General features: G+C 39.4%; 1 protein-coding gene across 2 annotated transcripts in view; it reads left to right on the plus strand.

The window, feature by feature from the left end:
• The window catches only part of tmem132e (transmembrane protein 132E), a 356,184-nt gene that overhangs the window by 230,118 nt on the left and 106,424 nt on the right, over positions 1–19,642 (plus strand). The window contains exons 1-2 of one of the 2 annotated variants that reach the window (XM_038708729.1): positions 15,574–16,259; positions 16,909–17,875. In XM_038708729.1, the coding sequence (XP_038564657.1) occupies positions 16,181–16,259; positions 16,909–17,875 (1,046 nt within the window). In that variant the 5' untranslated portion in view covers positions 15,574–16,180. Of the gene's footprint in view, positions 1–15,573; positions 16,260–16,908; positions 17,876–19,642 lie in introns of those variants that run through there. The other variant, XM_038708730.1, reaches the window with a different exon arrangement.

The raw sequence follows: 19,642 nt of genomic DNA on the forward strand, positions 1-19,642 counted from the left end.
GATTCTAAGGGTTTGGACATTATGATGGCCAGTAATGTCAAGTTGTCTGACAGCTTAATGGCCAAGTTCAGTAAAAGGAATTTGACACTTGCAGCAATTTCCAGAGTAATGTGGATTTTTAGCGAGTTAGGCTATGCAGGGGATTTAAGTCCCAAAAAAGTGTAACCAAATTTGGTTACTTTTGGATGTTCACAGCCAAAATTTCACAGCAATGATCAAACACAGATACAGATACTGTATGTAAGTGATGGAAAACATACTGAAAGGCTGGTCTGCTGGTGTCTTACAGATTTACTGATTAAAACCATGTGAAACACAAGTATTGTACATTCAACACCATATAAGTGTGTTTTAAACTCTGCAAGTGGAGTTACGAAAACACTTCAGTTTACAAAAGTTTAGTTTTAGTTCACGTGTTAGGAACATTGAGTTAATTCTGTCTTTGTTGCTTCTAGTCCCTCCACTCAATGACTAAACATTTGAGTTTAAACATGTTATGTATGGTAAATCTGCTGCCACAGGAGAAAAGATACTGTGTTTCTATGCTGGCATCAAGATCTTGCACTCTAAGCCCCTACTTGTCCACTAGCAAGTGCTTTTCCTGACACCCCCTTTTTAGCTTGTTGTTATGGTGATTTGGCAGCGAGTTGTGTAACTCATCACCATGGGAACAAAACAACTAAAAGCTGTGTGTTTCTGTGACAGTGATATGAAGGAAATCTGAAACAAAGATATCCTTTTCTCCTTCCCGAAAGCACTGAGGCATTCCACTCAGAAAACTCCACACTGGGTTGTGTGGTGGCCATGACACTATGAACGGCTGCTGTACAATAGACCTCCACCACAATAGACCAAAGGCTGCTGTTGCTGTTTTTTTTTCTATTTGAAAAGCATCACAAGCAGTGGATAAGCTGTGAAACTAAAATGTCACATGGGTCCCATGAGGGGAAAATGTGAATGTTCAGCAGAGCCTCTTGACCCGAAAATCAAGGGTGCTTGGTGTCATGCAAAAATATTTTACTCTAGTGCTACAAGAGGGGCTAGTGAGGTCTGCCTGTCTAACCTTTATTGAACAAAGATATAAGCTCTCTTAAATTTTGTATATTTATATTATAGTTGGAATAGGTGATCTGCCAAGTCTTGCCTGCCTAAGTGGACAGCCAACACCTGATGTTATTTAAGGAAATTTAAGATCAGATTTCAACTGAAACAATGGGGTAGAATATCTACATTTCCTTTTACAAAACTCTGCTTACAATCAGAAACCATGGCTCATTCAGGCCGGTAAAGCTCCATACGAAGGAGCAGAGGCAATCATTACAACACAGACCAATGGCACAGCAACATGACGTTTTGGATCATTTGTGTATTGTATTTGTGTATTGTTGTTGTTTAATATCTCATCGGCTATTGTAATGCCATTGTCTGCCCATATTTACACTGTCCAATAGTGGTTATCCTTTCTTCTTTCTGAACATAAAAACAGAATTTAGTGAACAAAAAAGTAGTGGCATCATCAATGAACTGCAGTGATCACACCTGGCATGTATGGTGTCACTCAAACTGTTATAAGTACCTTTTAAAATAGGTTCCAAGCAAACTCTGGAGCATTTTGTGTGCAGTGATGTGAAATGTACTGCATTGATGATGCTTGAATCCATTTTAAAGATTTGTCTACTAGTCATGGCAGCAATTTCCCCCATCATGCTTTGGTGGAGGACACCATCTTTCTAGCGTTCTCTGATACCAGAGATGGGGATTAGCATTCGAGTCCCACAACACCACCACCTCCAGCAGTACCACCCCACCCAGGCCCCGCATACTGTACTTGTACAACTTCAGTCTAAGAGACTGGGGACAGAATCCCTCTGCACAAAAATACATTCTAAAGTTCAACTTTCATTTGACGTCAGCAGTCTGAGTTAGACAAATTAAGGCTGTAAGTACTACAGATGTGTAGGTCGGTTTATTTGACTAATGGTCGCAACTCTTGGTTTATTGTAATAAATCAAAGAACCCTAAATGCACTAGGACTACAAAATAATATAATGTGATGTAAAAACTGTTTCAGAGAGGTGGCTTTATGAATATTTTGGAGGATGTAGTTAATGATGCTGTTGAACTGTGTTATGTTATAATGAAATGTGGCCATTATTAAAATAAAGGGGATGCACAAAACATTAGATATGCCTCTCAGAATAATTCTATACAATTCAACAGCACCACAAATTACAGCCTCCTAAGTGACAACATTGAATCAATAGCTCTCTTATTACAAGCTTACTGAACGGAGGATTTATTGCAGGACTGTTTTATTAGAGGGCATACTTTTTAGCAAGGTGAACCTAATTAACTGGTAATTTGGTAACTGGAGTGTATTTATTTACAGCATTTGACCAAAAACAAAATCCTTCATTGGGTCTTCATCATACAATCCTTCTGGTCTGCAATCATTGGTAAATTGATTCACTTCACAGGACTACATACCTTTACAAGTCTTTCAAAAACAAAAAATACAGTATATAAAAGCCTCGTCACTCAAAGGTAAAACCAAGCTAGAAGCTCTCATTCCAGATCCCATGTGGGTGGAAAAGTGAATGACTCTCACTCTCCCTTTCAAAATAACCACTGTCAAGGTGCCTCAAGCAGGGAAACAAATCCCTCACAGCTCGGTGGTCAACAAGAAGAAGATGATTGTGGTCACACCGGGTGGCTCTCAGGTGTAAAATAGGATGTCGCTTAAAAGCACTGAGGCTCACTAATAGCTTTCTTGAACAAACAAAGGTTACAAAAATGTTAATACCATGACTAAATTAAATGCACACCAGCGAGGGGATGAATGGTATCCCCCTCGGCAATGAAATTTAATGATCAGAGGCAGGGAAATCAAAAGCAGAGAGGAAATATCCACCCCTATGCTGCCTACGGCCCCTTGGCAAATAACATGCATGTCTACAAACCAATCTTATATCCCTATCGCAGCTTTTCCCAGGAGCCAAAATGAGGTCTCATTTTCACTTTGCCATTGAAAAAAAAAAAAGATGAGATTATATCCATAGACGCAGAGTAGGAATTTCTAGCAGAATTTCACCTCGAAGGTGCACGGAGAAGGGAAAATGTCTGAAGAGGTCAAAACTCCAGCAACACTTGAACTATATAGAACAAATATATTGTCTAATGCTATTCAGCTTGCGACCCGGATGAAGGATGCCCCTGAAGGGTCACTGAAGGCCAGCTGAAACACATTGGTCTAACAACAAGTGTTGATGAAGTTTTGACCTCTGCATAATATTCATAGATAATGCTTTGGAATGTTTAGTTAATAAGTAAAATTTTTACCTCATCACTATGTAGATTAGTTCTCTGATCTGAATCCAAAAAGAAAGAAATCCTATTTAAAAACATTGCCAACAATATCACTCCATAAAGGCGTGAATCTGTCAAAACTCTGAAATCAAGTTAACAAATGGACCCTCCAGGGCCCTATGGGCTTGCCTGTTAATTTTTTTAAAAACCTTTTATTGTACAGTTATGAACACTAAATTTAACTAAATAATTAATATTTACATCTTTTCTGAATCAACTAAGAAACGATTAGAAGCTTTACAAACATTGTGTGAGTATCAAAGAAAGTGAATCAAAGCTTTTTCTGAGGAAGAATTTGAAAGAATGGAGGCCACACATAGAGCAGTCATCTTAGGGACGTGATCAGCTCTTATTTTTTCCCCCAATGATGAAATCGCCTTGAAAGAGAAACACATTTGTAAGGTGGCTTCGAGGAAGGGCCACTGAGTTGTCCTTCATAGCAAATGAGTTTAACAACCTGTAAAATAATGTTACCATGGTGTAGGGAATGTTATAATCACAAGCAAGATATTTTCTGTGAAATTTAGTGAGAATTGAGATATTTAACAACCTTGGCGAATCTATAGAGATCTCCTGAAATAAAAAATAAAAACAATTTGGGTCTTATTTTCAGTGTCATCATTTTTATCAGTGAAATTAACATTGTACAACAGGGCAAGAAAAACAAGCAGCCAGACAAGCTGAGAACAAATCCCCAGAGAAACTAAGGCAAACTTTCCATTATTAACCAAACTATCCATTTTAAACGTCCATCACAGTTTGCTGAGACCGATTGCCTGCTTCAAATGAGACCTACTTGTCGTAGCTGCTTGTGTTTCTTTATAACAATGTCGATGTGTCCTCATCTCAGCAATCACTTTGAGTACAGTACTTTCATAACTGATTGAAATCATGGCCAAAACTAAGAACTAATCTTTAAATGTATGGACATTCTGAGGTTTTCTCAGCTTGTACCATCTATTTTCAGATTCTATTTTCTGGTTCTTCATTTGTTGACAGTAACAAACATATAGAATATCGCCAACCTTCTCCTTTAGCAGTGAGCATGTAGTTTGCTTTCCTCTGCTTCAGTCTGTTCCTCTGGGGTTAAAAAACTCTCTATATCTTGGTGTAATTTTTGCATTGTCTTGCCCAACCTTTTTCCCCCAAATAATGTATCATGCATTTAATCTTCCGAAGACATTTTAATGGCTAACACCAGAAGGCTGAAAACATATATGGTAATAAAAAGTAGCTTTATCCACTGTGTATCCTGTTACAGTGTTCAGCAGAGCTTTATTATCCCCAAAGGGCTGCAATTAGAGCTGTACTGCTGAATCTGGTCAAATACAATGAAAGACTGCCAATGTATAACCTACAAATCAGCATAATGTAGCATTAATTAGACTCACAGTGATTACATTAAAAGTCAGGAAACCAGGCTTTGTCAGGGAGTACAGTGAAATTAGAGTCTCAAAGCTGAGACTTTTTGAAACAAGGATCCTTGCGCATGACGTTAGCTTCAGTCTGAAAGATATGCCAAATAATGTGAGAGCTATCTTGTCTCAGGAAAATGCATGCATCAGCATTGTCCTTGCACTCCTCCGGGCAAAGCCATTGACAGATTGGTCAAAATGATGGTGTAAAATGGAGGTAAATTGAGTGTAATGCAAGACACTCTCTCATTTTTATGGGTGTAACTTGATATATTTTCTTTCATTCAAATCATTTAGTCTTTTTTTCCATTCTTTTGTTCATGGATGTGCGTCTTATTTCCGAAGCCTAGTCTGTTCATTTAAAGAGATGTCATAATTTTAAAGGACAATGTCTATAATACTCTATAAAAAAAGATAAGATGAAGCTTTATTGATAGCCATGGGGAAATTAGGTTGTCGCATCTGTAAAGTAATGGGATTTAGCAGGGGAGTTGAATTAAAGGATTACAAATTGAATCTAAAACAAGCAACATAATGGTCAAACTAAAGAACATGCAGACAATATACAATTAATAATATAATCTCTTTCACAGCAAAATTATATGAATCAAAACTTAAAAACTAGCAGGAATAATGCATTAATGCATCAAATAATACAGTAAATCATTTTATACAATCTTTTGTATAGGAAATCCCTTTGTAACAGCTGCTGTACACTATTATGAGGCTCAGTTTACCTCACACAGAGTATTCCCTATGGGAAACCCTGTTGTCTAGAGCCCTATAGATTGCGCCAGCCTCAGATCATATTGAGGCACAGACCATGCTGCCTCGAGGCATTTGCATCCTTTCATCAATACACTACTAATGCATGCAGTTTCTGTGCCTACAAGGCTCCATTCGACAACAGAGAAACAGAAGGCAGGGGCATTGTTGGAAGCTGCAGTGAGCTGAGGCACACATTAACTACACATACTAACCATCGACAACGTCATAGGTAAGCTCTGGTGTGTGATTATAGTTGCAGGGCCCCCCTTCTCTACCAGCCTCAGTGGTCCTCTCAATGCTCACACACAGAGGTCCATCTTTCTAGTACTTGTTGAGGTTGTTGGTGAGTCCCATGCCAACTGAATTTAAATATTAAAGCTTCTTTGTTGACCTCTTTAGCTTCCAAATTTATTCAAAAAACGGTGCCAGTATTAAGATATAAGCCCTTCATCGGAGACTGCAACCAGTAAGAGAAACCGAAACTAGACACCGAAGCAAATCAAGAAAAGATTAAACAAGACCTCATACTAAATAATTATTTTAACGTGGAAATTTCTGTACTTTTCGCACTCAACGAAGACATGTTAAATCAGTCTGTATTTAACTGCATTGCCACACAACCAATATGTGCTACTGACAAATATGTTTATTGTGATGGTTTATACAGGTCAAACAAGTTCAAGAATATGCTAAGAAATTTAAATATATTGAAACAAACAGTTGCCTGGAACACATGAGAAAATTTACATTTACAATACATTTAATTTGTAGTTAGGGAGCAACATAAGTCAAATGACAAGCATATAACATGATTTAAGTCTGAAATTGATGTGCTTATGCATAAAGGCTTGCAAAGGCTTTAATGAGAAGAAGCTACAAATGATTGAGAGTAGAGAAATTGATATTTATTTATATAAAAGTGTTATGCATCACTTTTAAAGTCCAAGTTCACTGAAAACCATTTGACCAATACTGCTGCGAAGCCTCAAACCATTAGTCAGAAGTTTCACCTTTTACACAACTTAGTTTCATCCAGGGGTGGACTGGTAATCTGGCCGACGAACCTTTGGGGCTGGTGTAACATTATTAAAATTATTAACAAAATTTTTTATTTAACTGTTTTAAAAAAGGGCGAACGACTGGCCCATAAAGCATGGACAGCAGCCCATTGGGTAATTTGCTATACGGCCACTGGGCAGGCCCGATCACAGCCTCACTAGCCTCGACTCCTTCCCCCTCTGCCCTCCGTTTCTTGTGTTGTGGGTCAAAAAGAAAAGAAATCTTCAGACGGATGCTGCCAAATGTGTGAAAATAACTGAAATCTCTGCTACTTGGGCTTCAGTGGCTTCAACATCAGCTGCAGTACCTGCAGTAAGTTATTATTAAATTCTGAATTTTCACCTGCCACCTTAATTTCTTGTTTCCCTCAATATAAATTAGACATTTCCACCATAAATTGGTGCAGAAAATGTCTTTAGAATGCAGGAAATTAAGTGTTTAATGCTCAGAATCTTCTTGGGAAGACCCAAATCCTAAATTCATGAATAAATATTTTTATAAAATATTTTTTCTAAATAGTATTAACATATATTCTTGTCTTGTGACCCCAAACTTGCGCATTGTCACGTCTCGTGGGCTAAGTGTTTAGTCACACCCCTAATCTGAGCCCTTAAATATCCCCATCACTTTTCAGCACAAAGTGATGCCTTTAGGGTGTGGTACACTTATCCACGGCACATACCACTCAGCTGGTTTTGGGGAATATTACTGTAGGTACACGTTACATGTAAGGATGGGATATTGGTGAGGGGTGTCTGACCGATTTAGGTGGGCCGCCTGGGCCAAAAATTCCAGGGCCGATTTTTTATTTATTTATTTTTGTCCCAGTCCAGCTCTGGTTTCATCGACAGACTTTGACTTCAGCCTTTCGACATGCACACTAGCTCTCACTGTTAAAACAATTAAGGAGAAAGAAAGAAAGAAAGAAAGAAAGAAAGAAAAAATGTGGGTAAATGTGTTTTGTATCTCTTCAAAAACTTTTAAAAACATGTATAATGTCTTACTGCAATAATTCCTTTAAAATCTCATCTTTTAACAAATTGGTTGGTAAAACTGTTGTTAGTCTGCTCATCAGAAAGAGTGACAAAACTAAGTGATAGATTCTTATCAAGTTTTCAATCAGTAGACCACCACAGTATATGTGTGTCTTGCCTCAGTTGTTGCTCCATCCAAACAGCCTCCCCTGAACCAGATAAGAGCGACTCATAATATAAATTATTGATGACTTTGAGTGCATATAAAGGATCAATGATGAAATGTTCCATTTCCCACTGATGGTGTCACATTGATTATATATTCTTCCCTTTTAATCTGCAAACTATGCCTCATTAAAGCTGCACTGTGAATTGAATGTGGAAACATACTGCTCTTATCAGCCCAAATTACAAAGTGAGACATTCCTTTTCCACTAATTGAGACCCTGAAGATTCACCAAATTACATCCTTCTATCAGACATTTCTTGTCTACAGGAAGTGATTGATTGAAAACTGAGGGCAGATTTTGAGCTGTTTCCTAAACCCCACAAGGGGATCGCTTCGTCCAGAGGAAGTTGGACTCGCCCGTCTTAGATCATTAACCCTTAACTTCCTTTTGTTACACTTTGTGTCAAGGATCACAGAGCAGCCAGGGCTGAGTTTCCATGAAGGGTTTCAGAGCAGTTAAAATATCTTCAAATATCTTAAGTGTCTCTTCTGGTCGTTAATTAATTAAATTAACAAGACACTTTTCTAATGAGAAGAAGAGGCTAGTGGTAGTTTGTAGACCTACCCACTGATTCTACATATCCATACCTATATTCCCCTTTACATACTCTACATGGGGAAAAAAATGCCAATTAGTTGCCAGTTAGTCAAATCTATGTTTGTGGATAAATAGGAGCTAAAATTAGGGCTGCACGATTTGGAGAAAATTTCATATTGTGATAATTGTGGACAATATTGCGATTTATGTTTGCGGTATACTGGAACAAATGGTATCATGGGTCTACGTGTTTGATTATCAAGGAAAATTTGCAACATACTGACATCTGACATCACTAATGGACAAAGTTAAATAAGCATAAGAAGAAATACAGGGGGGTTTTGGCCACCAGTCCAAAAATACTGGTTTTGCCACATTGGTATCTTCTTAAAACACTCATCACAGAAAACTATACTGTGATTGGTGCATTGTGGCTTGTGGCATGTGGGACTTTTGAACCAGAGATGGATACACGATAACACCAGCAGCACCCACATAACCCGTTCCACAATTTATATAAACAAGATTTACGAACAATGTTTATAACAATAACTTTTGTAAAACAGAACAAGGGGAGCATGTTGCTTTCAGAAGGAGGCGGCTAGAAGGAGCACTTATTGGCACAGTGTCATCCTGGATCTACATCTGTCCACTGCAGAGGCACTGTCCACAAACTGGAGGAGGAACTAGTTTTAATGAGTGTGATAGCATAATATCATAACATTAAATTAATAGTATAATATTCATATAATAGTATGCTGTTATTAATTAAATAATGTTACTATATTCATTGTAATTTCATATAATAGTATACTAAATAGCTTACCACTAGTTTAATATTGATTCCAGCTACAGCTGTCCTTTTTTGTGGGTTGTTTTCATTAATTAAATGCTCGTGCAAGGGCTTACAGTAGGCTGTAGTCTTTACCTGCACACTGCTTATAAATCATTTTTCTGGTTCACACGTATCAGTTTTTAGGGGCACATGTGAGTCTGTAGAGCAGACTGCAGTGCTCACAGAGACTAGTGTCAAACACACACAGCACCCTTTTTTGTGTCATTAAATCGGACCCTTTTGCGGTTATGTAATTGCAGAGAATGACATCGCGATTGCAATGTGCGATTAGATTAATTGTGCAGTCCTAGATAGAATATTTATAACACATTTTCATAAGGGATTTGTCTTTAAAATCAAGGTGACTAAAAAGATTTCTAGGTGAACAACAGATACCATTTATAAATTCTACAGATTAAATACAGGTTGTTTTTTTAAGGAGAAATAGAAATGGAATCCAATTTTCAAAAAAATACTATTAATATTACTTAATACTATGTATTTTTTTCAACATTTACAAAGTATGGAAAGATAAATTTATAAAATGTATCAGCGGCATTTTTGTATACAGGGCTTTTGATTGGTTTCAAATCCACCTTTGTAATTATAAGATCAGTTATGTTAAAGGAAAAGGAATGTGATTTGATTCCATTTCAATCTGCCCTTTCGATTCTTCCTGCTGATGAGTGGTTTGCATCTTGTGGTGTAGCTTCTATATTTCTGTTCTGTGTCTTCTTCGAACAGTGGATTGTGATACCTTCACCCCTGCACTGTGGAGGTCGTTGGAGATGTCACTTACTGATGTTTTGGGGGTTTTCTTCAAAGCTCTCACGATATTTCTGTCGTTAACTACTGTTGTTTTCCTTGGCCGACCTGTTCGACGTCTGTTGCTCAGTACACCAGTAGTTTCTTTCTTTTTCAGGACGTTCCAAATTGTTGTGCTTGCTGTGCCCAATGTTTGTCGAATGGCTCTGGTCGATTTTCCTTCTTTTCTCAGCTTGACAATGGCTTGCTTTTCTCCCCTAGACAGCTCTCTGGTCTTCATGTTGGTTTATCTTCTTTAACAGGAAATGCAGTCTTTATAGGTTTGAACCAAGGATGAAAACTTAGACTAGTCATGCAGAGCTATTTAATGTTTGGACAATTAACTTAAAAGGCAACACCTGGGCAACAAGAAACATCTGTCAGTCACACGTTCCAATAGTGTTGCTCACTTGAAAAATGGGTGGGTTCAAACAAAGGGTGGTTTGTCCAGAGTTGTTTGACACATCTAGATGTGAATACCAGGACATGAGAGCTGAAATTCTGAACTCTTGTCTCATACTCAAGGAATTTACCTTACCGTTCCAATACTTTTGGAGAGGACTGTAAATTTATAAACCCTTATGTTCTTTACTGGAAGAGAAAATACTGAAAAACCTTTTTTTAACATAATTTGGCAAATATCAGCTGAACAATTAACAGTATTTAACTGGCCTTTGTATCTGTGTTTCTGCTCCATTGTGTGTGCTCGCTTCAGGGGACATATAATGTAGCAAATGATGAGACAAGAAGCCTGTAGAGTGACTGATTTAGTCAATTTTATTTTAAAACACTAAAGTGATCTGATTTTATACAAACACTTATATACATAAACTATACAAACTTTCCCCAGAGTAACTAAAACTAGAATGTAATTTTCCTATGCATATATATGAAAACTGATTAAATATAAAGCCTCACAACATTTGAGCGAGTTTGAAATAATCCAACTGCAGTCCATTTGTAAAGGTAATCCAGGTCTGACTGAGATGGAAATAGACATTCCTCAGAGAGGGGCAAAAATAGGACTCCACCACTGTTTCAAGTGCTAATACAGCCTTCATCCCCAGGCTAACATGTCTTTTCATCTGCACTTTGTGTTGCATTCATAGCTAATTGAATGATAATGTGAACCATTTTAAATTTTGGGTTTTGGCTTTATTTGCATACAAGTCTCAGCAAAAGTGGAATCTGAATAACAATACTGAAATGAAAAGTGTACAAGAAAAAGTGTACTAACTGTGTTTGTTAATCGTGATATCACACTGTAATGCAGTGTGATATAGCCTGAAGTAATAAGTAACGTGTTTTGTTGGGTGAATTGAAAGGTATTGTTTCGCTGTATCAAATGCAGTATAGTGATGCTAAAAGCAGAATAAAAGAAGTGAGGGAATGAAGGCTAATATAAAGATCGATAGGGAAACCCTCTGCGCTGGAACGTTAGTAATGCTGTAAGGATGCTTCATCTCTCTAAACCCTTTCAACAATTTTTTCTGACCTTTTACTTGAAGAGACATTTATGCACTCCTCCTTATCAAGATCAAATGTCTGCCCTTCTCATGACATCCTCTCTATATATTTCCCCCAGACTTGGCAGCTTGCTTTTATGTTTGACAGCTTTTGTATGGGCAGCAAGACATACTGTTAAGTGTTTCATTTGAATATGGAACAAGGCTTTGTAGCCTTTACTGAATGCTTTTGAGGAGATTAAACAAAAGCTAAGAAGAAAGCTCCAATACAACATTTTTATTCCCCATAAGCTGCACTCTTTTATGTGTCAGGCTTGACTTAAACATTGCTTCCTAACTTTAGTTAGGATCCAATTAGGCGTAGTACGTGCGTAATTCAATTTAATAATTTAGCCCCCTTGTCACCGATACCAGACCCCGGGCTATTTTTGACAGTATAGGGCCAATTTTCTATATCAATAACGGATCGGTGCGTCCCGAAAAATAGCCCAACAGTTACTTCCAGATCTTGTATATACGGATGCCTTGAACATGCGGCACACGTGGTTGAAATGAAGAATGTTTAAGTGGATTTAAAGTGTTTGTTGCACAACTGTAACATACACTACCCCAGGAATATATGCTTTCCAGGCTCTTTTTCCAGATTCTTTTCTCCACATATTTTTAGGGCCTAAGTCTGTGTTCAGAGCCACTGAATTTAGTTTCAGTACAAGTTAACCTCAAGTTGCACAAGTTTTAACCTCTTGCTTTTTGTGAGAATGATGACACATTTGTTCCACAAAAGCTTTCCTGCATTAGCTTCTGAGAGGAATGTCTTGTTGTGGGTGTTCTTTAAAGTTAATCTATTTCTGAAACACCAAAAACTCCAATAAGTGGACTGATGATTAAATTCTCCACTGGAATAAGTCAGCAGTATTGCGGTTGAAATCACTTTCTTTTTTTTCTTATCTAAAGCGTCTGTCTTTGCAGACTCTTATTGGCATAACAGTTGAGGTAGAATAGCATCGCCTCAGCCTGAAAGTGGCCCTATACTTTCATTAATTGACATCAGACAAAGTAATCTGATGAATACAAAGTGCCCTTAGACTAGACACCCACTCATTCCCCTGCCACATACACACATACACTTATACACACAGAGCAGATGTTTCACGTAATGGGAGCACAACAGGAAGAGAATTCAATTCAATTTGGCCTCAGGTCTAATAGGACATCAAGTGAAAGAGGAAGGCGATAGGGTTTCACACTGGAAGCCCATCTGTGTCCATGCTCCCCTTCGAACCCACCCACCCTGTGATGTTGTTAGACTGAAATGAGACAAGAGCACCCTGATGCATCGTAGAATGTAATTACCTTCTCAAATGACACCATAAGGCCTCAGGGGTTGAGAGAAAGGGGCAAAGATTTGTTTTGTTTGATGGCATTCAATGCATGTATTGTCATTTTACAGTTTCATTGCATTTGAAATGGATTAGGAGACTCCTGGGCGGTAGTGTGACCTTCAGGTGCAACATCAAAGCATCTGAGTCATTGTTGGTTCCCAGTTCCCATGAGGTTGACCATTGTACTTTTGGCACAGTATACTCACTGTATTTTATTCCAGCAACATTCAAAATCTTAACTTAAAGGCAACTAACCTCAGTCCACAAATGGATGACAGACTACACCCTATTTATGGACATCTTATGCAACATGCAATGAAAATCATGTGCTTCTGTTGTAATGCTTGATATGCATGCTAACCTTAACCCATAATAAGTAAGTAAGTAAAGTTTATTTAATATGGCACCTTTCACAGAGCAAGGACAGAGCAAGGATTTACATGAGTAAATTTTAAAATTAGACCATAAAACAGTAAAGAAACAACAATAAACATAAGCAACAACAGACCTTAAAAACACACAAGATTACACACATAGACAGTCGGAGGTGAGACAAAGGCCAGTTTGAATAAAATAATCTTCAGCTTCACAGTGTGGGAGCTACCACTTAAAAGACACAATTACTTATTAGTGCAAGGAACAACCAGTAAACAGTGGTCAGAAGACCAAAGTGACCTACTGGTGATTTAGGTTGGAGCAGGTTGGAGATGTATCCATGTGCCTGACCTGCAGGGCTCTATACGAAAAGAAGAACCTTGAAATGAATCCCGATCCTGATGGGAAGCCAGTGTAAAGACGACAGAATGGGTGAGATGTGAGTTGTCCGGTTGGAACTGGTCAACAGCCTCGCAGCAGCGTTTGGACCCATTTGTAGATTGCCAGGGATCTGAGTCTTGCAATGTTTCTTAAATGGAAGAAACACTCACATTTTGGTAGAAGATTGGGAAATCAATGTTTTTTCAACAGATGAAGGGATGATGGAACTTTTCTCCTTAGAGATGGTGGGCCAAAATAAGTCAAAACATATTTAAACTTTAATTTTGAAAAGAAGTGCATGGGGAAATAAATAAACAACAATAAAAATATAAAGTATAAGTTAATTTATTGAGTATTTTACCCATATCCGGGGGTAATTGTGCACACTACTAAAATGCGACTCCTAAATCATTTTCTCTCTGCTCCTGCTGCACCCTGTTTCAGTTGATCCAACATTATATTGCACATCACTGATGATAACATACTATGTGACCGTTTGTGTTATTGGCTTGCACACGCTCAGATATTGCCAGCAAGCTGTTTGGAGTAACAGCTTTACCTCAAGTTCCCTGATGTGGCCCTCCAGCCTCCCCGTGTTTAAACGAACAGATGCAGGACAGAGAAGCAGTCAACAGTACCAAGTCAGAAGCAAACTGCTTTAAAAACTAAATTACCATTAAAAACAGCAGCATGCTGGAATGGACTGGGAATGGACTTTGTTTTGGGCTGCTTGGCCAGCAGCAGGTGCTTTTGTAATACATCGAGACACATTCTTTAAAGAGCCTTGCTCAAGGACACCTCAACAGTAGTTTTTCCGAGGCAGAGGAGGATGTTTCACATTCAAAGTCAAAGTCCCAACAGGTCTGGGGAGTCAAGGTTTCTCTGAGCTCTAGGCTACTGCTGCTTTAAGACATAGTGAGATGGATCAAGAAATGTGGTCTGTAATGCTGTTCAAATATCTACTTACTTCTTAAACACAGCAGTAAAATAATATAGGGCTTTAAACGTTCCAGGGGGAAAATACACCTCTTTGATTTTAACATTGGCAGGCATACTAGGTATATATCCATATACTGTATGTGAGGTCCATATTCTGTCCTTTCCTGAGGTTAGGTTTGGTTGTAGAGCCTCACAGTTTTCTAAAGTTGTCATGTGGCTGGTAGAATATACAGTAACAGTGGGACATTTAAGTGGTGGCTCTGTGTTTGGACCCAGGAGAACAAAGCAGATGGCGCTCTGGTAGAGGAGCCCTAAAGGACGTTTGCGGATTGTTGTGCATATTTGTCTCTTTTAATGTTTATCAAGGCAAGCAGCTCTTTTTCTTTTTAGAAACACACACACCAACACACACATACATTCCTGTGAGGTACAGAGCTTTTGGTTGATAAAGACTAGACTGCCTCTAAGTAGCTTCTCTCATCATTATAGTTCCTTCAGCCTTCTCTATGGCTATGACTGCTCATTTGTAAGTGTGGGATGTTTCTTCGGCTGTGGCTTCATCTTTTGTTACCCCTACTGTTTGCGATTCAGTTTATGGGGCCCACACACACACACGTATCCCACTCTCTTTTATTATGGGAATTCCAGGCACATGTGAGTGAGGCAGGGAGGCAGTCCAGATACCCCTCCCCCTCTAGCCGGTAACCCCTCATTCTCATGGATTTCTCATGGGGCTAAAGCAGACGAAATGGGGGAGGAGGAGAGGGAGGAGGAGAAGGGAAGGAGAGCTAGGCTAATTCATCAATAATCTTTACCTAATCCCTCCCTCTCCCCTTCTCCTTCTCACTCTCTTACTCTCTCTCTGCCTGGAGGCATTCAAGCAATACATCCATCCCCCGCCCTCACACACAAACACACACACACACACACACACACACACACACACACACACACACACACACACACACACACTCACTCCCAAGCCCTTATACACACAATGGCATGCACACACATAAGAGTCTGCCTGAACACGTCCAGAGGGAGAGGATGAATCGAGCTGTAGTGTTATTTCTTTCGCCTCCGTGTGTGTCTGTGTGTGTGGTGTAAGTCAAGTCCTCTGAGATCTGTGTGTCTTAGCTCTGACCGGGAGCTAAAATGGTGATTATAGACTAGAGACTAGGTGTGGCAAGATGGGGCGGCGTCAGAGGCTTTGTCTATAGTTCCCGTAAAGCCCACCAACCAGGAGGAGGCTCTGCCTGTCTGTCAGAGTCTGTCCTGGAGCCATGCACAGTCTAGGATTGAAAGAGCTGCTGCGTGGGGCTGAACCGCTCTTAAACCAAGACTTCAACCACGGGGAATTAGACAAGCACAAGTTCAAGAAGCTCGGTGGAACCTTTGTAGCCAGCAACAAGAACATGGCCAAGTGAAGAACTGCTGGAGCATATTGCTGTTTTCTTTTTTCACTTGTTTATTCTTCTTTTGTAACCCGTGACAAAGATTTTCTAAAGAGAAACCAAAAAAAGAAATACTTTTCTGGAGTTCCTGCTGAGTAACAAAACCTTGTGAAGAAGCTTTCCTTTCAAAAACATCCTCTTGATTTTTTTTACAGATTTAAAGGATGCGATTTAAATGATAAAACCATTTGGAATATGGGACTTTTAATCTGTGATTTGGACCATGGGGACAGGCAACTATGTTCTTGTGCTCAATTCTGGATAATTTTGATAAGTATGTCACATTTATTCTGTTTGTTCTACGATGATTCTGCCCTACTTTGATTTCACTGTAGTAACTTAGGTGTTAAGCTATGTTGCCTTGTTTTTCTCAACAAGTGCAGTGCAGTAAGTTGGATAAAATGTATACACTACTCAAATACAAACAGAAGTTTCTGATTTTATTCTGAAACTTAGGGTTACCCGATGTCACTAGTGAGTTTGTATCTTTGTCAATTTTTTATAAAGATCTGAAAGAGTTTTGTGTGTGTTCTAGTTCAGCTGTTGAAAAGCCAAACACTGATTGAGTGTGGTGATAAAGATCACGTGCCTTGCACCTTGACAATGTGAACAACATGTTTCACTGGTTAGCTTGTGTTCTGGACGCTTGACATGTTTTGTCCAATTATCATCTGATTAGCGTGTGTTGACCTTCTCCACTCTTCCTCTCTATGGCTGACTGAGTAGAGCAGACCTCTGTGATTTCCTGCTTATACCTCATTCATTGTTTTTACATTACTGACCCCTACTCTTTGTATCTCTTCATCCGAAATTGCAACTCCTATTGGCTTAACTTTACCTTAACTTTCTTAAATATTTCTGTTAATAAAAGATGAGTTGTATTTAAAGGTTTAACCTTTCTCTACTCCTTCCTATCTTCACAGCTCTTGCAGGTAAAATCTCTCCAACAAGCTCAGATGCCCTCCTCAGTTCCTCAGCAGTAACAGCCAGTCCTTCACCACCCAATGTGTACCTTCCCGCCAACTTCAAAATGTCCAATGCACAGCTTGCTTTCTTTTTGCGGGAGGCTCAGAACACAGGACAACCAGTTGGCGGCAGCAGTAAGAGCGGTAGTAGCCCCAGCACTGGACACCCGCTGCAGCGCTCTGAAAGTTTTGTGGTTTTTCAGACAAAAGACCTCCCTGCCATCAACATAAGCTTTGGACCTTTTGCCCGGGACCAGGCCCTGTCCAAGGAGTTGCTCCAGCCAGCTAGTCCACTGGATATTCCTGGCCAGCTGACAGTCAACTGGAAGGTGCGGGCCTTCATTGTTCAGGCGAGGGTCTTCTCCAACAACCCCACAGTCCAGGTGTTTTTCTACATCGCTGGCCGCGACTGGGATGACTTCAAGGCTCAGGACAAGCTGCCCTGCGTCCGTCTGCATGCCTTCCGGGATGTCCGTGAAATTAAAACCTCCTGCCGCATGAAAGGCAACCTGGCACAGTGCTTGGCCCAGCTGGAGCTGCCTCCGTCCTGGTTTAACACCAATGTCGCCCCACTGGGTCGGAGGAAAGGCTCCAGTGACGGGCTTTTGGATGGGTTAACCAGTGAGACCCTCCAGGCTGAGCTCTACTATACACTCCATGGGCCTAATCTGGATGGTGAGTGCAGTGAGGGCTCAGGTCATAGGGGTGGTGGTGTTTCCAGGGGAGAACCTCTGTCACAGCACCCCCTACTGCGCATTGGGAGCATCAGCCTGTACCAGGCCAGCCAAGAGCAGCTGCTGGTGGACAAGCAGTTAGACAAGAACATGTTCCTCAGGCTGCCTGAGAAGCCCCTGAAGCCTGGGGAAACCCTCAGAATCTTCCTCTACTTGATGCCCAACTCCTCTGTTGAACAGTTCACTCTCAAGTAAGTCTCCTTTAAAAAGTATACTTATGCCGCACTCTGTGTGTTCTGATTGCTTCCAAATTCATTCAGTTTCCATCCTGTCACATTTAATGTATATTTACACATTTACCTTTCGGAAAAAACATGATCAAGTTGTTTACATGCACAGGAGAATCTCATTCTGTTAAATTTCCTGTTTCCAAGCAGTCATATACACAAGAATTATCGATAAATAGATTATTTGCATGCTTCCTGGTAAACCACAGCCAACATGAGTCATTTCTATCCTGTCAAAAACTGCAGTCTTATATCTTCCTTTATAATTATGCTCATGCATAATCATCTATTTTGTCCAAGGTTTAGGCTTAAGGCAATAAGACTGCATGTAAACAAAGCTATGCAGTGTGAATGCTGAATCTTGTGAAGCCCCAGTGGACAGGCTTGTAAGAAATATAGGATTTACATGTCCAGATAGCCCTCCATTTGGAACAATTATCACGGCACTGGATGTCTTAATTACGGTTTTGACAATCAGCCTCATTCAAAGCAGAATAATTAGATAGGTTAAGGTTTTACATAACCTCAAAATTAATTGCAGCATTTTGTGATGGCGTAAGATCATGGTGTGTATGCAAGTGTAGTCAATGTTATGTAATTCCAATCCACACAATATTCTCTGTCTTGGGCTTTCCAGCACATGAGTTGCAATGCCATGTGTGTTCATTAAAGGTCTAAAGAGCCAAATGAGCACTTTATGCCATATTTCATCCTTCTGATTAATTCCCTCTTCACTGGGCCAAGTGATGTGCCAGCAGTAATTTAATTCAGGTAAGATAAAGAGAAGAAGACAGGGTTAAAGTGTAGCAGCACTGTACAGTTCACCTTTTCAAGTGGTGGCTCAACATCCAGAGATTTTTCTCTCAGGACAGGATTGTATGAATAATGTGCTGTGAACAGGTGCTCAAAGCAGTTTGTGTATAAACGGCCTGTGCTGTTTGACCAGGTAATAGTTTTGGATTACGCATAGAAATGCCTTGCTACACTACACTGTGGTATTTCAAGCTCATGCAGTATTACTATAGAAGACAACAACCTGAATCCATGATGTGGGCAACAATGTTATCTTTATTATAAATATCTTTATTTGGGGCTCATTATCGCATAGCATAAACATTAACTGTTATTGACAGCAACATTTTTATATTCTGACATTAGAACTGTGTCTCAGAAGGACCACAATGGTTGCTGAAGTGAATATTTGCCAGTGTTAAATTTCGTTTGACTCTGCCTATGGAAATGGGGCAAAGGGAGCATGAGGTTCTGCTTGGATCTCCAGTCTCTGCACTTCTTTCCTCTACACGGTTGTCAACACAATATTCAGGGTTAGAGAATAAATGATTATTTGGACTTGACAAAGCTTGAGGACGGAACGTTTTTCTATGCTTGTAGGCGTGAAGACAGCGAGAAGAGAAGTGTGAGGAACCCAATGTTACCAACTTACTCAGGAATGATGATGAAACACACTGTAAATATGATTGTTGCGTACTTAACTTTAGAGATTTGTAGGGTATTAATTAAGCCTCAATAACTCATTAAGCAAAAACATGGTAGCACCTGTAATTTTAATCAATATTATTCAGAAATATTTGTTTGTCTTTAAAAACCTCAACAGTTGATTGACATGACACCTCCACAGCAATAACGTCCTAATACAGCAACCTTTTAACACTAAGTACTATTCACTAAACACTAAATAATTATTCTTCATCACCCATTGACAAAGCCTTG

This window comes from Micropterus salmoides, unplaced genomic scaffold (assembly GCF_014851395.1).
Source record: "Micropterus salmoides isolate LMB-PRFRI ecotype aquatic unplaced genomic scaffold, ASM1485139v1 Ms_hic_scaffold_9, whole genome shotgun sequence".
NCBI lineage: Eukaryota > Metazoa > Chordata > Actinopteri > Centrarchiformes > Centrarchidae > Micropterus > Micropterus salmoides.